The 25,406-nt window shown below is 41.0% G+C and overlaps 1 protein-coding gene across 2 annotated transcripts in view; it reads left to right on the top strand.

Moving 5' to 3' along the window:
* Window positions 1-5,433: 5,433 nt before the first annotated feature.
* TBC1D12 (TBC1 domain family member 12) overlaps window positions 5,434-25,406 on the top strand; it is a 45,699-nt gene continuing 25,726 nt past the window's right edge. The window contains exons 1-2 of one of the 2 annotated variants that reach the window (XM_071563822.1): window positions 5,434-6,362; window positions 23,874-23,997. In XM_071563822.1, the coding sequence (XP_071419923.1) occupies window positions 5,434-6,362; window positions 23,874-23,997 (1,053 nt within the window). The remainder of the gene's footprint in view (window positions 6,363-23,873; window positions 23,998-25,406) is intronic. The other variant, XM_071563823.1, reaches the window with a different exon arrangement.

Below are 25,406 nucleotides of genomic sequence, written 5' to 3'. Positions count from 1 at the left end.
ATGTAGCCATCTTGGGGTTTTTTGAAAATTACTTTCTTTTATCATGATATTGTTCCTTCTGCTATTCTCCAGAACTAGCATAAGTGAGCCTCTTGGTTTTTCCTTTCTGGTGTTCTCAGTAGCCCAGCTTTTATCATCTCACTTGGCTCAGTTCTAGCTCCCTGCTTCCAGCAAAGCAGCTCAGATGAGAGATCAGGGCTGGCAATTTATCCCCTCTGGCCCACTGGTTTGGACCTTCCTGGGAGAGTGCCAGTGACTGAACAGTAGCATTTTTCACCCTCAAAGTGGGTACCCTTCCCAACTGAGTAAGGGATGAAATGCCCATTGTGATGTTGAAGTACAGGCCAAAATCCAGAATGTAAAACCAGAAGCTGTAGTGCCCAGGCAGTCCTGTGACAGTGCTCTTGACTCTTCTGATCCTGAGCACCATTCTCTGCCAGACATGGGGCACCTCTGCAAGGCAAAGCAGCACACATTTGGTGCAGTAATGGTGGAGTTGAGTTGACTCCTGACACAACTCAGTAATGCAGGAGGCAGAAAGATGCCTGAAGTGCAGTCTTTGTTCCTTTGCATATGAGCTGTACTTTTGAGTTGCACTTTATTGAACAAAGCAATGTGTCCAGCTGCTCGGGTATTTTATGGCAGTGGCTGCTGTTTTCCAGGGAGCCCGGGCACAGTAAAGAGCTTTCTGATTTTACTTTTTAAACAGAAATGCAAAATACATTACAACCCTATAGTAATCAGTGCCTGTGTAATTTTAACTAGTGTTTAATCTAGATTAAAGTAATCAAGATAATAATAGGGATAATGTGAAAACCAGTCTGTAATAAAGTTTGACAATTTGTATACTTCAAGATACAAAGGCCTCACTGACTGTGATTGCATTTATAAAACTAGCTTTAAAATTAAGATAAAAAATGCAATCCACCCTATGTTTCCAATAGAGGGCACACAGCACTTTGCAAAAGAATAGATTTTTGAAATTTGCTCTTATTAACTGATGTGGCAAAACTATTGCCAAGTCCAATTCAGATTTCTGTGAAAATTATTTATTAATTTGTCTCTACTTATGACAAGGCATTTCCAGCATAGCAGATAAATTATCTCCTTGATTTGCTTCAGAACTTTATTTATTCAGAAATCAATGAGAGTTTTCTTTATTTTTTTTGCCCATGTCCTCACAAGGTGTAAATAGTTTTTTGAGAGATGATACGTGGTATTTTCAGAGGGCAGACTGCAAATATATTTTCTGTCTATATGGGACAGTGTTCATGACTCAGAATTAAGAAGTCTAATTAATTTTAGTTAAGTCTAATTAAAATTATTTGACTTTCAAGCATTTCAGACAGCCACAACATTGCTTTTGTTTTGTTTTGTGTTTGTTTATTTCAGAGATTTAGTGAAACAGGGCCTGTCAGCAACCTGGAAAGCCTCCTAGCACCTGCCAGATGTGACACGTGATAGCCGCTGAATTTCAGTGTTTCGCAAGGACCATTTTGGTCTATCATCTTGTTACACATCTCTGTGCTGCCTCTAGTTGTACTGCATGGTCAGACAACACAGGCAGGATGCACAGTTTTTTCTGTGCTGAAGAGAAGACCCAGCCACTGCCTCCAGTAAGGCTTGGTGCTTGGAAAACCCGTGTTTGAGAACTGACAGTGGTTCAGTACTAAAAATATAAGCAAGGCAGAAGTGATACCAGGAGGCAGATAAAAGCCTTTTGAAGGCTTTGTAGTCCTATATTCACCATTCTTTCTTTGAAGTTCCCATATCCCTACACTCTATCCAAAATGTATTTTAGAACAATCTTTGGATTCCTCTCAAATGCTCATTTGACAGCACAAACTTTCTATTACCTAGCTAGGTTATTAGCCCATACTGGCAAGCAGTGGCAAACCTGATTTACTGCAAACTCATGGCTGGACTAAAGCATCTAAAGTTCCACAACACTTACATACATGTAAGCACAACAGATAAGCCCCCACAGCTTACACTGACTACTTTGGAAATTGATTCAGATTCAAGTTATTTTTCTTGATCTTCAGTTTCCCCGGACTTTGTGTTGGTAAAAGCCACACAGAATGTCCACATTAAAGTTCACAGTTAATAACTACTTAGAAATCATCCCTGTCCAGAAAAAAAAATCCATCCTGCAGGAGTTGTTTGATTGCAATCTTTGCCCTGGAAGTTCCAACACCTCACACACCTTACTATCTAGTGCTTTATGTTCCTTGTCTAATAAAAGCTGAGCAAATTTGTGTTTGAATACAAAAGAACTAAACAAAAGTCCTTGTTTGCACTATGTGCTTCTTTCCCTGTGGTAGAACATGAGAAATATTAGTTGCACGGGTTATGTCTTGATTGCATGATGGGTACTCTCCATGAGACACCACTATTTAGACTGGGGACAACTCCCTTTCTGTCCTTCCTTGGCTTTCCATCCATGGAAACCATTGCATGGGGAAGTGGAGTCATGATGTATGATTGGCTCTTAAGACTGGATCAGGATAAGTTAGACCACTGGAACTGAAAAGTGATGTGTTACACTATCCCACAGTTCAGACACAGCCATCATCCAATGGCTGCATTTACAGCTATTATGTGATGCACTGTTGAATTGGGACATTGCAGTGATAAGCAAAGGACAAAGAACTGTATAGAATAACTCAGCAACTCAAGCTTTCAGTGCTATCTGGAAAATAGCTCAGGGTATGTGTAGGATGCAACACTGCATAATTAGAAGGTGGTATTTCTGAATAGTAAATATATGCCTGTCTTTTTTTTTTCTCCTCTCATTTTCCTCATTCCTGTCTATCCATGCAAATACTGCCAAACATTGCACGTTGGTTTTTACAAATAGACAAATATTTCTTAGCAAATATACTTAACAAATGGCCTTAATAAATAGTACACTTTAAAAAGTTTCTCCCCTTTTGCACTGCCTGTGATTAGTCCCAGTCATACTGGCTGTACCTGGCTGCAGCATTCCCTAGGGGACTGTCTGCCAGTTTAGTGCAGCTTGAACACACAACAGCAAATTGAACCTTACCCTTTCCAACCACTCCCTGTTATTCTGTTTGCCCAAGACAAGGGAGACCTGTTCTTTTAAGGATAAACTCTTGTTTACTATTGTTTAGGACCTGGTTCAGCACTCACAAGCAACACTTTGCAAACTGAGGTAAGCAACTCTTTCTTCCAGCTATTTATTCCTGTATCTGCATCACCAGCTTCATGTGCTATGAAACCAATAGAACTACTAGGATGGTAATGTAACATGGCAAAAAAAAAAAAGTTGCTTTTGATCCATTGGCAAGGTCAATTCACACCAACATTGTCACTGAAAACTGTTCATTCGTTTGCTCTTACACATCTGGTGACAATTGCCTCAACTTTCTGTGAAAGGTTTGAAAGCTTCTATGCTGGTCATATATCAAGAAAATAATTTATGGTAAAATCCAATTAAGAGTTTTCATCTGCAAATAGTTCTCAGCCCAGTTCAGTTCTCAAAGAATTCAGGAGGAAAAACTCTTTCAAGTTTCACCTGTTTTGTTTTGTTGGGTTTTTTTTACTGGACTTCCGTTGCCACTGAATTAATCAGAAAGAGTTCCAGAGTACCCAGGACTTGATGCTCAGCCTTGGCAACATTTTAGAGCCATGCTCTATATTGATGCACAGCACCTGTAGGTTCAGGGCAGATTAAATCAGTTCAATGAGATTATTCCTAAATACTGAATATGACCTTAACTTTTTAAGCAAAGAGGACATGTTTGGAGAATGCAAAGACAGACTTCTGTTCTCATAGCCCCCAATGTGTATTTTTTTGAAAAAAATCAATTTGAGAATACAAATCTAGTATGTCTTGGCAAAAACAAACAAACAAACAAACAAAAAATCCCTCAAAACCAAACCAAAACAAAATTCTCAAGAGTACTCCCCCCCTCCCATTTTTGCTTTGTCAGTCATAGAAGTGATTTTATTAGTATTAGTGACACAGTAAGCAAACAGAGCACAAGAATGAGACAGGAATTTTCTGTAATCACCATGGGGGAGGACTAACAAATCTTTATCAACAATGTGTTAACTTTAGAAAAGTAAACACTCTCATTGCATGTTACAAGAAATGCTGGTAGGAAAAGTGCAAAGTAGAATCCCTGCAGCTGAATGAGATCCCACAAAAATATTTACTGCTGTAGGCTGAGGACCATGCTGATATCCTGCCCAAAAACCAGAAAGGGTTGAGACTGAACACATGTAATTAAAAAGGCATCTAATTAGTGGATGAAATAACTTAAGGAGGAATTGTTCTTGATTCTAAAAAACCCACACACAAACCCAAAAGAGGTAGGTGGAGAACAAATGGCCAAAATACTCTCAGGGAAAGGAGAAAAGGGCTCTGACTTCCTCTTCATTACAGTGACTCCCCTTACATTTCATCCCAAAAAGATGCCTCCACTAACAATACAGGGTTACTGCCTCAGCAAATGATGACCTCAGGCTGAGGAATGTGAGATACTGTGTTGCCTGTTTCCCCTTATTTGTTTCTTTTCTTCTGCTTCATCTGTGTCCATTCTCTGCCCACTTGCACCTATTCTTTAGGTGGATCTGAAAGAGTGGATTTGTACAAAAAGAAAGAGAAAACTCAGTCTCTGCGAACACATCACCAGGTTTCTGGCAGACACGGACAGTCTGGAGATTAGGTAAGTGTGTAATTGATTAGCTGGATAGAAAGAGGAAAGTAAAAGCTTTTTGGATCATAACAGAAGCAGATTTTTTTCTTTCCTCTGTTCTACACTGTTAAGAATCTGTGTGATTACATTGCTGGTTTGCATTGCGTGTGGTAATAAGTACTTCTGCTTTTTTCCATTTTACCCTGGTTTCAGATAAGGGTGATTTCAAGATAACTCTCTGTCCGTGTGAGTTTAGTGACATTTAAATCAGAAAAAATTGAACACATAAGAAGTCGTCAGCTTTTCTGTATCTTAATGGTGATACCCTGAGGGAAATAGATTTCTATATGTAGGTATGCCATCTCCATAGCCCAGTCTGGCAGTGGGGATGGGTTAGAGGGAAGGAGAGTCCTCCAGTGAATGTCAATAACCTGAAGAGCCGCCTTCTGGCCCCTAGCACAGCTTACCCCACAGCAGCGCTCACGGTGGTTTTGGCACTGTTTGGACCACCACAAGCATAAGCATACACAAGCAAAGTAACACAGGCTGAATTGTCTCAATACAGGTATGGAGCAAGTCTGATTCCCCGCGGGAGGGGCTGCGCGCCGGGAGCGTTTCGGTGTATTACGGTAGAGGGGGCGGGGCCTCGGCGGCGCCTCTGGCGGGGAAGAGCCTGTCTAGGTGGCATCTCTATGGTTCCGGGTGTGGGTGCGGCCGCCCCGGGAGGGTGGGCAGGCGGACGGGCGCGCTTCCTGCCCGCCTCTCTATGGTGACTTTCCGGGGGGAAGGGCCGCCGCCGGCGCCGCGCGCCTGCGTGTGCCGGGCCCGCCCGCCCCCCGCCGAGGCCGCTGCCCGAGGCGCTCGCGGCGCCGCCGGTGCGGAGGAAGGCGCGCGCCCCGGCCCGGCCCCGCGGCGGCAAATGGTGGGGCCGGACCATGGCGGAGCTTCGGGCGGCGCGGCCGTGCTCCCCGCGGGACGGCAGGAGGCGGCGGCGGACGAGGAGGAGGAGGAGGAGGAGGACGGGGAGCGGGATGGGAGCCGGCGGGGCGGCGGGCCGGGACAGCCGCGGCTGCTGCAGCGGTACCTGGCGGCGGGTGGAAAGCGCTGCCCGGACAAGCCCGCGAACGGGGCCGCCTGCGCCCTGGGCCCCTGCGGGAGGATGACCAACGGGGACGTCGGCTTCCTGCTGCCGCGGCAGGAGCCTCCGCCGCCCCCCCGGGCAGCACGGGATGAGCCGGGGCCGGAGGAGGAGGAAGCGAAACTGCAGAACGGGGGCTTCCTGCCCTGCCCGCCCGGCCCGGCGGGCGCCGTCACCTCGGGAACCGCCTTGGAAGAGCCGCTGAGGAGCTGCCGGCTGCGGGGCGAGGCGGAGCGGCGCGGGGGGGCAGCCGGCAGCCCCTCGCCGCCCCGCAGCCCCGGCGGCGATGCCGACAGCAGGGCGCCGGCCGCCCCCGGCGTGCGGACCTGCCGGGACCGGGCAGAACCCGCCGCGCTGCCCCTCGGCTTCGCGGACGTGAACCTGAACTGCCGCAACACGTACGAGGTGAGCCGCCGCCGCAGCGCCCCGGAGCACCTGCCCCACGGAGGGACGGCGCCCGCCGCCCCGGCACCGCCGCCGCAGGAGCCGGCAGAGAGGGCCCGGCACTGGGTGGGCATCGCCGGCGCCGGCAGCAGCTTTGCCGAGTTCTTCACCAGGTAAAGGAGCCGGCGGCGGGGCCGGTGCGGCGCCCCCGGCAGATCCCGGGCCGGGGTCGGGGGATGCCCCGCGGGGTGCGGGCACATCGGGGGCGCGGGTTCGGGGCTGCCGGACCTGCGAGGTTGTCCTGCGAGAGTGCAGTGTCTTACTGCAGGAAGAGCGATTCCAGCCTTGAGGTCTTTTGGCATCAAGCGGGTACTTTCAGAGTAAGACAGGCTTTGCGTCGGACCTGTCGGCATTATGATAAAGGCGCTTTTATTGCTGCAAACTACATGGACTTCAAACTGGAATTTGCTTCCTGTAGCAGAGCATTTTACTGTCTGGATGATCACAGTGGCGATCAGTGGTACTGATTAAACTGCTTGGGGAATAAGGTGAAAGTTGTTGGTATTGGAAGCTACTTATGAATGATTGTGGAATTTTTAAAGCTTATAAAGCCTTTGCTACTTAGTGACAGTGTAGATACAGTTTATTTATTTATTTTAGAATGTGTTCAAAGACAAGGCTCAAATTCTCTTAAGTTTCTAGCACAAAACAAAAAACCATAGGACATCGAGCTTTGTCATCCAAGAGCTCTGTATCATCACTCATTCTTTAGCATACTACACAGGAGATGCAGCTTTACTAAAGCATACTCTATATTATTTTTGTTATGTTTAAAAGAGTAAGTTTAGTTTCCAACAGTTTTTATTCTTCCAAACCCAGGAGTTATAGTTATTGTGCAACAGTCACTCTGAAAGCACAGTTTTAAAGAGACAAAGTAAGATTAAATCTATTAGCGGAAGTGTTGAGATAGGAGGGAGGGGTTTGATCTCAAGGTGGGATCCCAAGCTGAGAAATGGGCTCCTTCTGCTGATCCTCAGGAAAGAGGGAGATGGATTCCTGTCTGAGGATAATGGTAGTGACAGTTGCAGAGTAAGTTTGGTGTGTCCACTTTGTTTCAAGGGTAGATGGAGAGATGTTCCTCTATTCCTACTATTTCCTACTAGTGTTCTTCCCTCCCACACTTCCCCCCTCCCACGTTATGTGAGCTGCAGTATGTTGCCTTCCTTTTGCCTCATTTCTTGAATACTTTGGCCGGTAACATTTGTACCTTTTTCTTTTTACCTCAGAGCAGTAGCTGATTTGAATTCTGAAGAATATTTCTGTTAAATGCTGTGGTTTAACCCCAGCTGGCAACTAAGCACCATGCAGCCACTTGCACGCCTCCCTCCCACCACGGTGGAATGGGGAGGAGAATCAAAAGTAAAAATTGTAGGTTGAGGTAAGAACAGTTTAATAATTGAAACAAATGAAAATATAATAATATTGATAAATAATAATGATAGTAAAAAGAAAAAAAACAAGTGATGCACAGTACAGTTGTTCACCAGCTGCTGACTGATGCTAGACCCTATGCCTGCACTCTAGTCGGCCCCTTCTGGCTAACTCCCCCAGTTTATATTCTAGGCATGACATTCTATGGTGTGGAATATCTCTTTGACCAGTTCAGATCACCTGTGTGGGCTGTTCTTCCTCACAGCTTTTTGTGCACCTCCTCACTGGCAGAGCTTGAGACACAAAGTAGGTCCTTGACTTGGGGTCAGCACACCCAGCAACAACCAGTGTGTTATCAACACTATTCTCATCCAGAATCTGAAACACAGCTCTGTAACAGCTACTGCGAAGAAATTAACTCTCTCCCAGATGAAACCAGGACAATAGAAAAGACTAAACTTGGTGTGCAGTAGAACTGTTGCCAATATACACTGACATTTGCTGTTTTCAGTAGGGTTGGGTAACACATGGGAAAATTTAATTGCTTCTGTCCTGACAGACCCTCTAGTCCAGATGCCTCACTGAAGAATGGCTCTCAGCAAATCCTATTTCATAGCCCCTTACTGGCCCAGCTGTGCCTCTTGTGCATTTGGCCTAGTGAGCAATACCAGCTTCAGAAACTTTGTCTTCAGCTCTGCCTTTACATTTATAGAAGTGCCTTAGTTACGGCTGATTTAATCTCAGCAGTCAAAATGAGATCTACTAATGAAAATGTTTATTATTTTCTTCAAAAACAAATCCAGACTTGTCTTCCTTGATAGCTTTGTCTCCAGATACGTAATGGTAGAGTGGATAATCTGCATTGCTTTGAAAAATGATAATTAAACTTCTGTAACTTTTTTAGTAGTTAGTTCTTGTCTTCTGAACTTTAAAAGTTTAGTCTTCTCTCTTTTGTTTTAAACTGCCCAGATTCATTCAAAACTGATAGTTGCCATTGTAAGTGGATTATCTTCTGGTTCTTAGAGAACAGATCTTGGTGGTAAGGACTCAAATGGTGTAAAAAATCATCCATTTTGAATATCGGTAGCAACTATACTTCCTTGTGAAGCTTCTCAGGAGAAGGTTTCTTGTATTTTTGAATGAGTGCAGAGCAATAAATGATGTTGCTCCACAAAGTTTATGTTGTGTGGACTGGCTGTGTCTTATCAGAAGTACCTGCTGAAGAGAGAACAACAGATTTGTGTTTTGTCAGAATATGTACCTGCTCCCACAGTGTACCAAAAAAAGGTACTGGATGTGCCAAATACAGGTAGATCAGCAACCTGGAGCATCTTAGGTAGGATGTTTTGCACTTAAAATGCTCTTTGTCCAGTTTGCAAACTCTTTAAAATTTGATAGCTCCCACTGTTTTTCCTAATAGCCATAATTATATGGAAATTTTTTGAGAAAGTGGACAGTTCTTGCAGTTATTTAAAAAATGAGAGAAGACCGGGGGAAGTCCTACTGCCTTCATTGTGAAAGCTTCCCTGTTGTAATTGTCATGACTGAAGAGTTTGACTGATCAGACAGATCTGGGTTAGGAGGCTGCTGTTTCCAGCTGCTTGTTCCCAGACTGGCCTGCTTCGTAGTTCTTTGAAATAATCCATGTTAATAGTCTGTCTTCATTTCACTGAACTGGAGGAGAAACCTGTGAGGTGAGGTGGGGGAAAAAGCAAGCAGCTGTCAACAGAACCTTCTTACTCAAACTCTGTGACAGGAAGGACTGTGCCCTTGAGATTGTAATTAATAATTATTCTATTATCCTGAGAAAGTTTGCATCAGCGATTAAAGCCTTTCTTTCAGCTAAGTATTAGGTGTAATATTTGGTCCTGGGATCTTGAATTGTATTTGTGCCAAATCATTAAGCCTGTCAAATCAACGCTAACAGCTTTTAACCAAAAAATAATCGGTTTTGCTCTACTTCTTGTTTCTCTTGGCATATGAAATGGGATGCTGTGAGTAGATCAGAGGTATGTGGAGCAGAGGAAATTGTATGACTCTGGTCACTTGTCTCTGCTGTGCTGCTGTTCTGGTCAGAGCATTAAGTGGCTTCTTGAAAATGTCCTGTCACTGCCTTGTATTCCTGTGTGTGTTTCATAGTGCAGCCACATACAGGCGTTGTGCTTGTGGTTTGTGGTCTCACATGGCCTCTTACAAGGGCAACGCTCTGTTCTTCGGTTGTTCGTCGCTTTTGGGTAGTGCCAGTGGGTTGCTTTTGGGTACAGAATGGTTCAGTGAGCAGGAATGTTGTGTGGACAGTTGAATTAAATCATGATGACTTGACTGATGTCTTGACTGCAGTATGTTCTACTCCCCAAAGCAGCCCATACAGAGCAGAACAGTTAACCAAAAAGGTCAAGTAGGTATTCCAGGGCTGAGATAAAGATACTGTGATTCTGCACCTCTTAAAGATGAGTTCTACTTCATAGTTCTACAAGTATGTGCCAGTCATCTTTTCAGCTTGTATAGATATTATTCCTTTCTGAGTTGTATATTTACTAGACAAATTTAGGTATCTAGTAGTTGGCAAAGCTTCTTATTTCTGGATTCAAAGCTTACTGTTGACAACAGCAGTGATACTTGCTTTGTTATAGTGCAGCACCATTTTTCCAAATACTTGTTTTCCAATATCCATCTAACAAGATTCATAAAGGACTTAATTCGTAGCTTCCACTTCTGGTAGGTCTCTGTGATGTGTTGTGAGAAATAGGTGTAAGGGGTTGTAAGCATCTATGGCTAGTTGGCACACATGCTTATAGAAACTGTCTCTCGTCTCATCCTTCCTTGCTCACCCAGAATGGTTGTGTTGATTGTCCAGAAGTTTTGAAAAATATTCACTTGGGGAGATTATGGAGAGTTGAAGGGAGTCAGTATTTGTAGGAACAAAGAAGTAAAAAAAAATCTCTGATGCTCACATCTTTTTCTCACTCATTGTAAAAACAGTCCTGTGGTTCCATAAGTACATAGTTCTTCAAAAGCTGCTAATCTTCTTGCCTCTACGGATGTCCTTGGCAGAGACTGTGGAGGGTTGGAAACAGGGTTACCTCCCTGACTGTTGTTACTTGTGTACATGGTACTGTTGCTACTCTGTAGTTTATTTCATTTCGTTACTAAGTAGCACTTGCATCTTTTTGCAATACAGGGGCACCTACAGATACATCTTGTCAATGTTTAGCACCAGAGTGAATGTTTTTGCTAGAGAAAAGTTCTGCTATGTAAGGCTGCATGAAACTTTGGGGGATGTACCGTGCATCAATGGAGAAAAAGTATATTTATTGGGCTTTTAGTCAAAAACAAGAGTCAAGTGGGAATGAGCTGTCCTGTTTGCCATGGGTCTTCTAAACCTTCTGTTCATGTAAAGGGAACAGGATTGATGGGGTCACTTCGCAGTGCTTAATTTATGTTTTGGTATTGCCTATGCCTATATCTTGGTCAGATCTTACTGACATCCTGAAATAGCTTTTGTGTTTTCTTTTTGATTTTGGGGTTGGTTTTGTATTGTCCAGATTAAAACAAACAAACACAAACAGCAACAACAAAAACGCAGCGTATATAATGTCAGATTATTGGAAAGATAATTGGAGAGAAGAGCTAAGGGAATACAACAAAGCATCCCTGTAGAAATCATGAGGCCACCCTTCACCGTTCTGGTTTTGTTGGACCCAGTTATTTTTGCTTTCTCTAAGCAATCTTGTAATTTAAGTGAACAAGAGGATACATATGATTGATTTGAATTAAATCTGACTGGAGAAAGTAGGCAAGGACCCTGGACCCAAATCTGGGAGTAACTTCATGCAGTGTTATTTTTTCCTGTGTTAGAGACATAATTAAGTTAATATAAATAAGAAGTAGCATTCGTATTATTGAATTGAAAAGTTCCTCTGTAGATTCTTCCTTCACTGTTTGCTAAGAATGATCTGTATTGCAGGAAATTAAAGGACAGCACCCTTGGTTTTATTAGTGAACCAGTTCCAAGCAGCTCACAAAAGTGAGCAAGGCCTCAAGATCTGCGAGTTGTAAATGCCTGAAAGCTTCACTCTCAGGTCTCACAATGCATAGGTTTTAAAGAGTTTTGTGTTGCTGGAAAACATTACAATGGGTGTTTTACCATAGGTAAGATACTGTGTACCCATAGCATCATTTTGGTTAGGATGTCTTGTCTTGCAAATCAAAGTTAAATTTCAGGTGTGAAAGCAGAAGAGTGTTATGCCGATTTCACTCTGGGTAGGTTTGGGACTGCCATATTATTTCTTCAGCTTCTGTCTCCAGTCAGTCTTCCCCCCCTCAAAAAGCTGACTAAATAGATGTCACCTCTAAAAACCTTAGAGCCATATGTGTAGTCTTCATCATTTTATAAAGACTAAAGTATTATTAGCAATTTCTCTCCTCTCCTTGGTGGACAGCGTAATATTCTACATTGGTACTTACATTTGCAGTAGGAATTTTGTAACCCTAATAAGAGTTTTCATAAAGTTCTTCTTAAATTATTCTATAGGTTTTCGTTGGTTTTTTTTTTGTTTTTTGGAGTTTTTTTGTTTTTTTTTTTTGTTTGTTTGTTTTTTTTGAGGCAGGGGAGAGTGGTGTGTGTGGGTTTTTTCCAAGACAAACAGCTGAAGTTGCTGTTTAGTGTACAGCAAACTGTTGGATTCATAGCTGGTTTTGCTAAGGAGTGTTTTACAGAGGGATTTTGACTTAACCTGAAAGCATCTCCTTTTCCCCTCTCCTCGCCTTTCATTTTGCAGAAGGCCTTTTCATTACTTGGTCTCTTCTGCTTATTTTGTCTCAGAGTATTTCTTAGACTCAATATATTGAGAGTAGTGACAAAGTCAATGGGACATCTCTTCTGAATAGGCTATGACTAAAAGGAGAGTCTTTTACATGGGAAATAAAAGCCAAAGGAGGTCACTTTAATCACAGCTGGCCTCTAAGAAAATGATAGTTTTATGTTTTTGCTCTCATGGCTGTTCAATTATTCATTAGGCTTTTTTGTCCTGATTGCTTAAGAATAAAAAAAGGGGTTTTCGTCACGTTTTGTTCACATGGATGCAAAAATTTTTATTCTTCTCCTCAGTTTATTGGAGCTACTGAAATGTTTATGATATAAAGTCTGTCATTTTTTTATCTGTCATTGGTCTTGTTTGCTGTTCAGCTGGGAAGGGACTAGGCTTGTTGGACTGGGTGGTAGGCATTGCTTTAAACTCCTCAGCTTCAGCGTGTGCCTGTCTTTTTATTACTACTTTCTAAGAAGGTGAAGCAGAGTTACTGCCTCAGCTCTCTCATACTGCAGCCTGTTACCCAGGCTCTGTCAAACCTTTGAGATTGAGAGGGCTCCAGCATAAAAATCCTGCAGATTTTTGAATGATGCCTGAACATAAGGACAGCCTGCAAAAGAGAGGCTGCTAATTTGGCTCTGTAATTTCAGAAACCAGTCAGCTGTGCAAGCTGCCTGCAGACCATATTGCTTCTGGCTTAGCGTTGGGGTAACAGTATGAGAGGTGCATAGATGTTATGTGGATGAACTTCAATTAGTAGAAAACTAGTTTTTGTGGTCATAGATGAGTTTATTCTTTCAGAACTTCTGATGGCCAAACACTCAGAGTAGTGTTCTTTTAAATTCCTTTCCTGCTTTCTTACCTTCTGACTGAAAAGAATACCTGTAGCCTATAGGGATACTTTCCGAAAATTTTTTTTCTCTTCTTCTCCAACGAACTCCTTTATTAGGAAGAAACTATGTTCAGTTTCTCTTATTAGGAAGTTTTATTTAGTGTGCTCTTGGGTAAGTGAATGAATCTCTTTTGATAATGTAGTATAAGAAAAGCTTCCTTGTTGGCTCCCCTTGCCTGGGGCATTCTGTTGATCTAAACCTCCTGAAGGTCAGCTATAGGAATAGGCAAACTAAGTGATTATGTAGAAGTAAAGGAGAAAAGACACCAGAGATACAGATAGCAATGCAACACCTATAGCTCTTCTGCCTTTGCTGGAGCCACACAAACCCATCCTTGTGCCTGCTGCTTCTGTTGCTGAGGAAGACACTGTGGGTAAAAGGTGCTTTTCACACATCTTGTGTGGTCCAAGAGCAGCTGAGTGGTTGATGCCATCTCCTTTGCTTTCTGTAGCAGGGAAAGCTTGGCCCTGGTCTGGTCTCAGACCCTGCAAAGCTTAGTCCTACCTGTATTGCTTCAGTTGCCTAATGCACCCATTAATGTATGATCTTGTCTGTCTTGCTGCTGGGCAATAATGGAGCTGTTTGTATGCTGGAAGCCAAAATACTTCAAAAAAACCCCAAACAATCCATAGACTACCAAAGGTATTTGAGTGGTTGGTAGCTGTGAAATGGGAAGCAGTGGAGATTCCAGAGCACAAAGCATCTACTTTAGGTAGCTGAAGAACTGAAGTAGTTTAGTCGGGAGAAAAGGAGGCTGAAGGGAGGTGTCACTCTGTTAGTTGGGTGTCAGTCTCTTTTTTTCAAGTATCAATCAATAGCTTGAGAGGAAACAGCCTTGAGTTGTGACAAAGAAGGTTGAGATGGGATATTAGGAAAAATGCTTTCACTGAAAAGCTAGTCAAGCACTGGAACAGCCTGCCAGGGAAGTAGTTGAGCTGCTGTCCCTGGAGGTATTTAAAAGACGTGTGCATGTGGCACTCAGGGTCATGGATGGACCTGGCAGTGCTGGGTTAATGGTTGGACTCAATGATCTTGGTGGTCTTTTCCAACCTGTTTCTATGACTCTAGTTTTTTGTTGTAAACTGTAGGTGTTTTGCAAGTCGTTTGATGTTCCTGAAATTCCATTGGTAGCTGAGTGATAGATCGGGAACTTTCTTACTTGTTTTGTAAAACACCATCAAGCAAAACTGAAAAGAGTTAGCTAATAGATGCAAAATAAATTCTTGTGGTTTGTAATATTTCTGCAATTGATCACTGAAGCAGTGACATGAAATATATTGTGAATTGCTAACCAGAGCAGGAACCTGATACACTGAGTGGCTACACAAGTACTACAGTAGTACAGGACATTGCACAATTAAGTAGTTGACAGGCACTCTGTCTGGGAGGAGAAGGGAAAAATATTAACTGAGGTTTAACCAGGTTGGGCAGAGTAGCAATCATTGCCAGGTCTTGGGAAAGTCTTCAAAATAAAACTCTGCTTCTATGTCTTAACTTACAGTTCTCAGGTTTGTGGACTGAGTCAAAGGTGGGAAGTCTTTCTCACCTTTGTTATAAAGTATATATTGTTTACAAACATTTGAACTACAGGGATAGTGACTGCCCTGATAAATCTGGTGAGTTTTGCTTTAACTGGAAGTGACTCACTACTAGAACAGTTTCAGGTAGTTTGTTTAATTAGGCTATACTCTGAGATGTCTTGGTGAGCTGATTGAAGAATTTGCTATTGTCAGGAAACAAAGGAAATGTTTCTTCTCTGCTTCTGGTATTTATCTGATCCTCTGTGAGCTGCTGTAGCTCATTAAGCTGGGGAGAGAAAAAATGTTGATGGTTTTCTGTGGGATTAGTGAGTTGAATTGACTTGCAAGGTATGGAGAGTTGGAATTGATGCAGCAGAAGGGAGTGTAGGACATCACTTGAGCAAGGAGGAGAAATGGATTTCCCCTTAGTGGCTACTGTGTGGATTTGTGGGAGGAAGGGGCCTTGTTTTTGCTTGGAGTATATTGCTGGTTAACTAGCTTTGACTTTGCTGGAATAGATATTCCTGGCCATGCAAGAAATAGCAGGATATTTGTAGGCAGTGGGTAGAAGTGCTCCATTTCTTGCAGCTGTGATCTAGGATTTCATTTTAGATACTCTGCGCAAGTGACATTTTATTATTGTGGAATATTGACCATATTTGATGTAGTGTCTAAACAGCTGCCAAACTGCCTGACCAAATATGAAGATGTTAGAATAGTCTGGCAGAGAGCTCTGTTTTGCTGCTTTACTCTGAAAAGTAAAGGTGAGTCTGGACTGATTATCTTCCTTTACTCACTTTGTGTTTGAGCATTCTGAAATTTAACCATGTCTTACCTTGCATTTGTAAGTTTTTGAATGCTTGAGTTGTTTGTAAAGCTGACCTGTGCAACAGCTCTTTGTTAAGAGTGTAATGGAGAGTGGTAAAGTGCTGTTTATCACTAAGTGTTCTGTACAGAGTGTTCTGTAATACCCCTAAACACTTTCAACTCCTAAAACTTCCCAAGTATTTGTGTGCCTGTAGTAAAACTGTTTTGCCAGCAGAGTTGGTAAAGCCACTTTGAGACTGGTATCAAATGAGAGTTTGAGCAATAGAGTTGATCTAATTTAGTATCTTTAGAACAATAGTTCTGTTAATCTTTGTCCTCTCTAAGAGGCCAGAGGCCACCTCTTTCCCTGCCTCTCAATCCTTAGCAGCTGGTCCTTGGCAGTTCATTGAATTCCAGGTATACCTAATTGTAGGTGAGGTTTTAGTTTACCACTAATATCAATGGAAACATCATATTCAATTAAAAAAAATACTACAGGCTTGGTCTTGCTAAAGATGCATGTTCTGGTTACGATAGTTTTGTTTTCTTATTTAAATTTTTTATGTGGGAGGAGGAGGAAACCAAAAACTTGCTTATAAGCACTAAAGTCTGTAGGTTTAGAGTATTACAGATGCAAATGTGGAAATGCCTTTGGAGAGAGTGGTTTGGGATATTCTCTGGGGTGTCTTGGTGTGGAGAGAAAGAGGATATCTTTGTGCTGCTAAAGGGTGCTAAAACTAGAAACTTCTATAACAGATCTGTGTTTGGGGTAATAAAGTTTAAAGGGAAGTTTGTGTCTAATTGCTTCTTGTGGCAAGAGAGTGGAAGACACAAACTGTAAAATTGGTTGAGTCCCATCTCCTCCAGTGTAGGACAGAGCTTAGAAACTTGTGCTGAGGGAGGGCAGCCATTTGAGTGTATTGAATCCAAAAGGGCTGACGTTATTTGAAGCTATTGAAATTGAAAATGTAGAATGTTTGATACATTCTAAATGTATTAGTGTTTTGCTCTAAATCTCCATCTTAAGAGTTTTAAGCTAAGCCAAAAAATACTTGCATATTAACTTAGAAATTAAGGTTGAAATGTGAGGGTAAAGGATGAATTTAAAAGTATGTTTGTAAAGGAGGGGATATTTGATCTTAATGTGTTTATGTTCATGTCACTTTTCCAGCCATAACTAATGTGAGAAAACAACTATGAGTGTGTGAAACTGAGTAAACAGCTCGTGGACAAGGTCATGTAATTCCAATCTAAAATATCAGGGAGGCTGTGACATGCTATCCATTGGTCTAAGAAGTAATTACTGTGTCCACTCTGAACATATAGTAACTTTTTGGACACACTTTTTTATCAATTCTTACAAATTGTGTACTGTATATAAACAGTCTAAGATGTAGAAATAGAATCCTACTTCTGTTGCTCTGCAGGCTTTGTAAGTGGCTAACCAAAAGTTTTATTTCCTTTTAATGATTCATTATTTATGCCTAGAGTTGAGTTACATTTGTTTCTGTATGTAAATTATTGACAAGTCTTATTTAAAGCAGACGGGCTAATGGTGCTTAATAAAGCAATGGGTTTGTTCTGCTTTTATTTCCAAGTTATTGAACATAAGACCTTAACAGAGTGGACAAGACTGGAGAATGAAGAAGAATTCTCTTGTGTTCTTAAGCAGCTTTGGTGTTTTACACATGGTAAAGACGTACCAGTGTGAATGAATTAATTCTTGTTATGTACTCGTCTGTAGTAATGAAGGAATGTGGCACCACAGGCTTGCAGGGATCTTCAGAATTTGTGCAGACTGTTCTGAAAGTATGGTTTTAAGAAAAACTAATAATTTTAATTCTACACCAGTAAAATGCATCTATAGCTGTTCTTGGGACATACCTCTAACTCCTCATGATACAACTGTCTGGTTAAAGATTATTGGATAAATAAGTAATTTCTTTATCAGTTTGTCTTTCAACTAATTCAAATCTCAACAAATTTCAAGCATAGACCCATCTTTAATGGCTAGGAAGGCATAAAATGAGCACAGGGTTGGAGCAAGAGCAGACTGCAGGCATAAGCAGAACTGTTCTTTGTGGAGATGCAGCATCAGTTGTTTTGTAATACAAATACAGTTTTTAATTAATTTTGTTACATCAGATATTCCTTTTACAAATTCTGAGGTTTTATTTGAATCACTAGGTTTTCAATGTGCTTCAGTTATTGCAGAGAAATGCAGCTTTGAGGGCTTTTAACTGTATTTGTGTGCATTTGTGCTCATTTGTAGCATTAATTCTGTGCTGGATTTTCCCTCTAATCCTTTGTGATTCTGTGAAGAAAAATTATATGTCATAGAGTGAGGATGTTCTTGATGGGATGCTGATTCCTTCCTGTTTGTGTGTTGCTTCCCTTGTTTTAAAATCAGACAGTTGTCTTATGCAGTGTTTACTAACAGGTACCAGACCCTTAATCAAAAGGAAAATCTAATCAGCCCTCACTTCCTTTGTCAGTTCTTGAGGCTTTCAAGTCTTATTTTCTCGGTACTTCCCTGTTATCAAAGCTCTTGAAAGGTGAATGCAATGAGAAGAAATGATTGATGATGGAAAGTGACAGTAAACAAGATTATGTGTGTGAAGTAAAAAAAACCCAACAAATTTTGCCTTTTTTCTCTTAAAAAGAAAGGTAATTTTTAGTATGCTAACATAACTTGAGGTCTCTTTTTGGAACTATTTTATTTATAGATTAGTGAGTAAAAATCTTGAGCAAGGTCAAAGTTACCTTGCAAGGGAGAGAAATCAAAGAATAGTAGTTGAGCTTTCAGCATAAAGATTTAAACACAGTATTTCATCTATATCTAAAATAACTCTGAATTCTGTATATTTTATTTGGGAAAAAAATTACTTTGGTGCCACGCTGCAAGTTTTGCAAGGATTGCTTTCTAGGGATGCCCACAGTTTGTTTGTCTGGGTTTTCTTTCTCTAACATGGTGTAGCATTTTGAAAGAAATTTATCTGTATATTAAAGTGAGCTGTAAGGAATCATGTTTTCTTGTTAGTGTATAACAGTAATGGTGATTATGTGGTTTTTCCCTCTTCTGAGACCCCATCCTTGTGTCAGTACTTGATACCACTTGAATTCTACCATTTTTTGTAGTGCAGGATTAACAAATTGGAGAAACATCAGCTCATTTTTATTGTGCTTTGTACTGATACTCTACTGAAATGGCTCAGTAAGATCCAACCTTCCTCTACACCTTTCTCTACTCAGAAAAGCATCAGAAGAGGTGAGGCTTGAGCCTGAATGACTGGATTCTCTAACACCAAATAAAAAGTAGAATGAGGCTACAGCCATTCCTTTGATGTTGAGGAGGCAAATCCCAAGTTATGACACTTGACTGCTTTGGCTGAGTAATTATCTTTGTGTTTGTTATGCCTTTAAAAGTCTGATTAAAACTGCATGACTGGACTCACTGGCTTAATAGTTGGGGTGGCTTTCTGGGACATTCTAAGCTGGGGCAGCACTGACAAGTGTTGCTGAATGTATGGGCTTAAGGGCTGCAGTTTTACAGAGGGAGTGGAGAGGTGCATCAGGGTCTGTATCTTGCTGCAAAGCCACAGGACTAAGGGCCGATACAGACCTGTGAATGCTGTTTCTAAGAGTTATTGTCAAGAATGCTGAACCCAGAGGGGACTTCTAGGGAAAAATGGAAATAAATAAAGTTGATGGCTTCCAGTAATGCACTACTATATCTTAACAACATCAGAGCTCTGAATCATCAGAGAAACCTTCTGGCAGGCTCCTTTGAGTCAGTGATTGGAAACCTGGGGATTTGGAGTGCATTTGGAGTGGGAAGGAAAGCAACTTTAGGTGTTGCTGGAATGCACAAAGCAGAATACTGATAGACTGTTGTTTGTGGCACACAGTGGAGTTGTAAAAAGGGAATTCCATATATGTGGTCTTTGTTGAAAGAACTGTAGCAAAATGATGTCTAGTTTGAAACTAGATTAGAGTTTGTAATTTTTAGTCAAACAAAAGATTGTCGCAAGACTACTTGGTCTAGTGAAGAGGTGAATCACTCATACCTTAGAGGCAGAGTGCTGGAGTTCCATCCAGCCTGGTGCCTTTCCTGCCTGCTGATGTTCATGGTTGCTGCTATTCAAAGCACTTCAGCTTTCTTCGAGTGACTGTTGTGTAAATATAGCAGCCCAGTTTCTAGTCTGGTTTTGGATAAAATTTAAGATCAAGCTTGAAGTAATTGTCTTGTATTGTTCAGTAACTTCCTTTAAAACTTGGAAATCTGTCACCCTTTTGGGCTGACACATAACTAGCTTGGAAATGGTAAAAAAGTTGTGTTCAGGTTTTTTTCCTTAGGAGGGAAGCCAAACCCCCAAAGTAAACAAAACAAAACAAAAAATCCATTGAAATATCAAGTTCCAGCTATTCTCTATTGAGACTTAATTCTAACTGCATTTAAACTTCACTAATTTATCTTAAAAGCAACAAAAAAGTGATTTTTGAAAGCAAAAGCAAAGTGGAGACAAGCAATTGCAGTAGTAGAATGTAGAAGTGGTTAACATTTTTGAATTACTGTACCATCAATATGGTGAAACTTGCAGAGAATGCTGTGGGCACAGGCAGGAGTAGTTGAAGCAACAACGTTAAAAATAAGGAGGAAAACCAGCATTCGTAGCTGTCCCTACAGCTGTTGTAGTTGTGTGCTCAGAGCCCCACAGGTTTTTGTGTAGTGTAATCCAAACCCTGTTAGCAAGAGATATCTTGGTCTGTGCCAGTAACAGCTTCTCATTCTATGGCACTTCATTAAGTTTTCAAGACACCTACTGAAACATTTTGGAGTGTCATTTGAGAGTGTTAATATGTGTTCTATAAAAGGAGCAGGGGAAGAAACCTACAACTTTTCCCCTGGGTTTTTGTAAACTAGAGCTTAAATCAATGAACTAATTTAATAATTTGGCCCCGTGGGTCCTTGCAACAGAAAGCATTATTCAGTTCTAAAGTGTAGGCTTCTTTATAAGGAGTTTTGAAGTCTCAAACAGATTTTGAGATTATGTACCAAAATGCTGTTGACTTTTCAGCCATCTCAATAGATGACTCTTCCTGGGATCGGTAAAACTCATGAATATTCTAAGCAGCAACAAATGTATCAAATCTAGTCCACTTCTGCTATTCAGCGAATGCAACTTGTAAGCATTCACAGATGCTGTTCCTTAACAAGGCTTTTGAAAGGCTTCACTGCTGTCAACAACACATCAAATGTTACCCTGCTAGCTGCCAAAACAATGTATTAGAAGTGTCCTTCCATATTCAGCAAAGCTTATTTGTAAACCTCTCATTAATTTCTCTTGGATTAGAATTCCTGTGTGAGGTTTCTTCTGACATGATTAAAGTTTGACCAGCTTTTTGCTTTCACAAGACAGACTTCAGTGAATATCTACTCAATAAAATTTCTTTTCTTCCAGACTACTTTCTGGAAGGTTTGTTTTAATGTTACATTTGTCTTAAAAAACAAAACAAAACAAAAAAACCCACAACAAACCAAAACAAAACAAATGAGCTGTAAAAGCCATGAGCATGCTTAAATCTTTTGCCTAGAAATATTAATTAAAACTTTCTGATTGTGTACATGTTTCTTCCTTTTTTAAGTCTACCGGGTTCCTTGTTATTCACAAACCACCTTTGATACAGTGACAGATTGCTCTTACTGTTAAAGGCATACACATCTTTCAGCTTCCACAAGTGCTAGAAGCAGTGAAGATCAACTGCCCAGTAATCCCGGTGGTATTACATAGTATGTGTAGAGACTAGATGGTTGTTGCTATCCCTGAAGTCAAGGACAGTACTCCAGAATGTATCTTCTTGGGTATGTGCTTTTGGGGGGAAACATCTTCTCCAGGTAATTTCAAATACAGTTCCTGCAGGAGTTGCAGATTTAAGGGCAAGGCTGTGGTGCAGTGCTTAGTGACATGTCTTTAGAATACTTGTTTTGTTTTGATTCTTTGAACGCTCTTCCTTCCCTCTTGAAGACAATGTAAACCATTGTGAAAGGTATCCTGTACTGTGAAGGGAGCCTTTGTTATTTATGTAGGTATGCAAATGTACTTCTTTTTTTTTTTGCCTTAGTAGATGGACTTGGTCATTTCATTAGTGGTGTGCAGTCCTTGGACTGAGTGAGGGCAGTGTCTTTTAAAGACATGGGTACCGTGGCTTGGCTTTTTCATCGCCCGTCTTTCCAGATTATGTGAGAAACCCATGTGTTGATGTTTCTGCGTGCTGACTTTGCTTCTACAGGGATGGACTGAGATATTGCAAGTTTCCCTGATGGGGACAGAGCTGTGGGATGTGTGAGTCATAACTAATGCTTCCTACAACACCTTGTATTAATCAAGCTATTACTAATAGCAACCGCTTGATTCCCTTAATGGCAGACAACTATTCATACTGTGCAAGAAATTATTCCCAAACATGCTCTCTCAGTTACTCAGCTGGAGCAACAGCTGGGACACCTCCATAGAAGTGGCACAGTGTGGTGAGGCAGCAACAGCTTCTGTTTGGGCATTCAAAAGATCTGTTATGGTGCTCTCTTTCATCAGGAGTGTATGTAATCCTGTACTCCCTTACCTATAGCAGCTGCTATTTTCTTGAATGCAGGGTCTTTTTGTGGTGGTGGTTTTTTGTTTGTCTGGTTGGTTGGTTTGGTTTGGTTTTTTTGGCAAGCTGGTGCTGGTGGCCTCAGACAGAAGGAGAGTCTTGGTGTTCTGGGTTTCTTGATCTTCCTGGATAGCACAGGGCCACCAGTCTTGAGCTTACCAGTTCTTGGGAGGCTTTCCATGCTCCATCAGCATTCCTCCTCCATCTCTCCAGCTTGCTGTTTGCTGGTGGCTGTATCCTCAACTACATGTAATTTTACAGTCTGTAGAGTCCATTCACACAAACTTGCGTGGAAGGGATTTCTGTGACAGGCATTTGCCTGTTTCCCAAATGACAAAAAACATTCTGGGAACTGAAAAGCTAGTTTGTATTTGAGGGCTATACAATGTCTCAGAAACACGAAAAGTTCCTAATTGTAAGGCTGTGCTGCCTAACCAGAAACACTGACAGCACTGGAATTTGAGAGCACTGAGTGCTTTTCAGACAGATTGTGGTTGTTGGGGTGTGCTTCTTTTATCTGGGCAAGCCAAAAGACTATTTGCTGTGCACAAATGTGACTGCATTCAATTTGAGAAGGAATCATATTTTAAAATACAGCAATACTTCCAAGCGCAGATTAAATCTGGAGATCTCTTTCTGGAGGAAGAATGTGAACTTTGCTAGTTAGCACTGCACTAAAACATCTTCCAGTAAAAGTGCTCTGTCTTCTGTTTGCTCAGAGGTCAGCTTGTAAGCTTCCTGAGGAATAACCTGACAGACTACTGGGCTTTTAATTCCTTTGTGTTCCAAGTTTCTGGAAAGTAACTTTCAAAAATTCAGGATAAATACACTTCTCTCACTTTCTAATCATTCATACATAGCATGCTCTGTGGGAGCTTGTGATTGGAGCCAAATAGTGCAGCTGAGTATCTACGCAAATGGGAGCTAATATGGTCTTGTGATGGTTGGCTTTCTAAGAAGTCACAGCAATGCAGTCATTTGCTTTTTTGAGTGTAATTGCTTTAGGCAATGGTAAATGTTATCTGCTAAACTGAAGCTGTGTGATTGTTCCCTGGTTTTTCTGTCCATGTTATGAAAGTTGAAGGTGTGAAAATTGCAGTGAATGTTAGTAGAGGTAATAATTTACCATTTCTTTTTTAAATCTGTTATGCAGTGGTTTTCAACTGTTCTTGTTTCAGTCTCCAAATATTTAGTAAGATACACTTAAAGCAACCCCCAAACAAAGGTCTGAGAGCTGTCTCATGCTACTGTCTTACGTTTAAGAAAGACCCTTGTTTTACTAGAAAAAGCTCTGATACTACAGCAAGTAGCTTAGAATTCAGAGGTAAAGCTGACTTATATTAAGGACAAGTATTTAGCATCAGAGCACCTGTGCTGAAAGATGCTCCATTTCAAGTTAATTATTTTTAAGTAGAAGAGAAAACTAAAGTAGCATTCTATGCATTTGCTGAGCAGTAAATATCTACAGTTCACCCCAGTGGTGAACTGTGTTTTAAGAAGTATAAGTGGGCACAATATTATTTGTTTATATGCTTATAATAAACAAAAAGAAAACCCTCCTCTCTTTTCAGAAACTTTTTCACTAAAAAGGCAAAGGAGCTCAAACCTGCTGTCCAAAGCGCTCCTGGCTGGAAGTTGTTTGGAAAAGTCCCACCCAGGGAAAACCTTCCGAAAGATTCCAGAATTATTCAGCAGGTGAGTAAACATCACACAACTCCTAGGTATGAAACTTGTAAAAGTAATACACAGTTATTGCATTTCTCTGCTGGTGTCTCCACGTTATGTAACTGTCGAGTGCTCTTAGAAGAACCTTCTGGGGCTTTGTTTAAAGAATAGTAGTTACTAAGGAGTTTGAGTTTTATCAGGTATATTCTTCAGCACATCTTAATGCTTATAAGAAGGTCATACATGTTCAGAAAGCATTTAAGCTGTTTTTATGAAACATCAAAACGTGTTATAATTGCCTGTAACATTTTATCTCGTGGTTTAACCAGCATACTTATTTAAGATGATATGCTACAATCCAACTCATTTTTCTGTAGTCATCATTGCCTGGAAGACCTCCTATCTGGGTAACATGTGTCAAATTGCTTAGAATTCTGAAATGTCATCTTTAATTTAAAGTTTTAATCTCACTCACGGTATTTTTTCCAAAATAATACTGTAAATTGAATTTGTTTTGGAGTTACTGGGGTTCTTCAGAAAGGTACCTCTGATTGTTCTTTCTCTGACACCAAGTTGCACTTCCATGTAACTGTTCCTGTGGAGTTTATTTGATAAAATAATATTAAAACATCATAGTCTTTAAAGGTGAGTAATTGGTAATGTATTATTAAGTTAATTTTAACTTGCAAACCTGAAATTGAAAGATTTTCTGACATATGAAATGTGAATGTCCCATGTGTTGGTTAAAACAGTAACATGAATCTCTTAAGAGCTGCTTTCTCTGTCTCCTTTCTTAAATTCCATATAAACTGATGTGTTTGGCAGGTGCAAATGGCTGTGAATGAAGCAGTGTTCAGTTTCTTCTAGAAAGAGCTTAGTGGCAAAAAGCGCCTTTTGGGAGCAACTAAAGTGAAAACTGAGAGGTTCTTTTTGAAGGACTTGAACGTAATTGAGTTTGTCACACAATCAAATGTTGTAGGAAAATGGTTACAGCAAGGGCAGTCTTGGGGGTAGAAACTAGATGACCTTTAAAGGTCCTTTCCAACCTAAATCATTCTGTGATTTACTGTGAAGTAAACTGAATGATTTTTTTTACATTTTCAAATACAATTTTCATGTATAAATGGTTTTCTTTTATAGTTGGGAGAGGGCAAGTGTTCTTTGTTTACTTGCAGATGGATGTTGTTTGCCTTGTGCTATGAAAATGCTGTGGTAAAAATCCAGATGTTTTTTCCATCCTGAGAAATGGAGAATCTGCCCAGTGCTACCAGTCATCAGCTTACTATTTTCTAGTAATGAAGATATTTGCTCTGGAGACCATGTTATAATCATAGAATGGTTTGGGTTGGAAGGCACCTTAAAGGTCATTAAGTTCTACCCTCCCTGCCATGGGCAGAGACACCTTCCAATAGACCAGTTTACTCAGAGCCCTTTCCAAC

This window comes from Pithys albifrons, chromosome 9 (genome assembly GCF_047495875.1).
Source record: "Pithys albifrons albifrons isolate INPA30051 chromosome 9, PitAlb_v1, whole genome shotgun sequence".
NCBI classification, from domain to species: Eukaryota; Metazoa; Chordata; class Aves; order Passeriformes; family Thamnophilidae; genus Pithys; species Pithys albifrons.
This window is presented reverse-complemented; position numbering and strand designations above follow the sequence as displayed.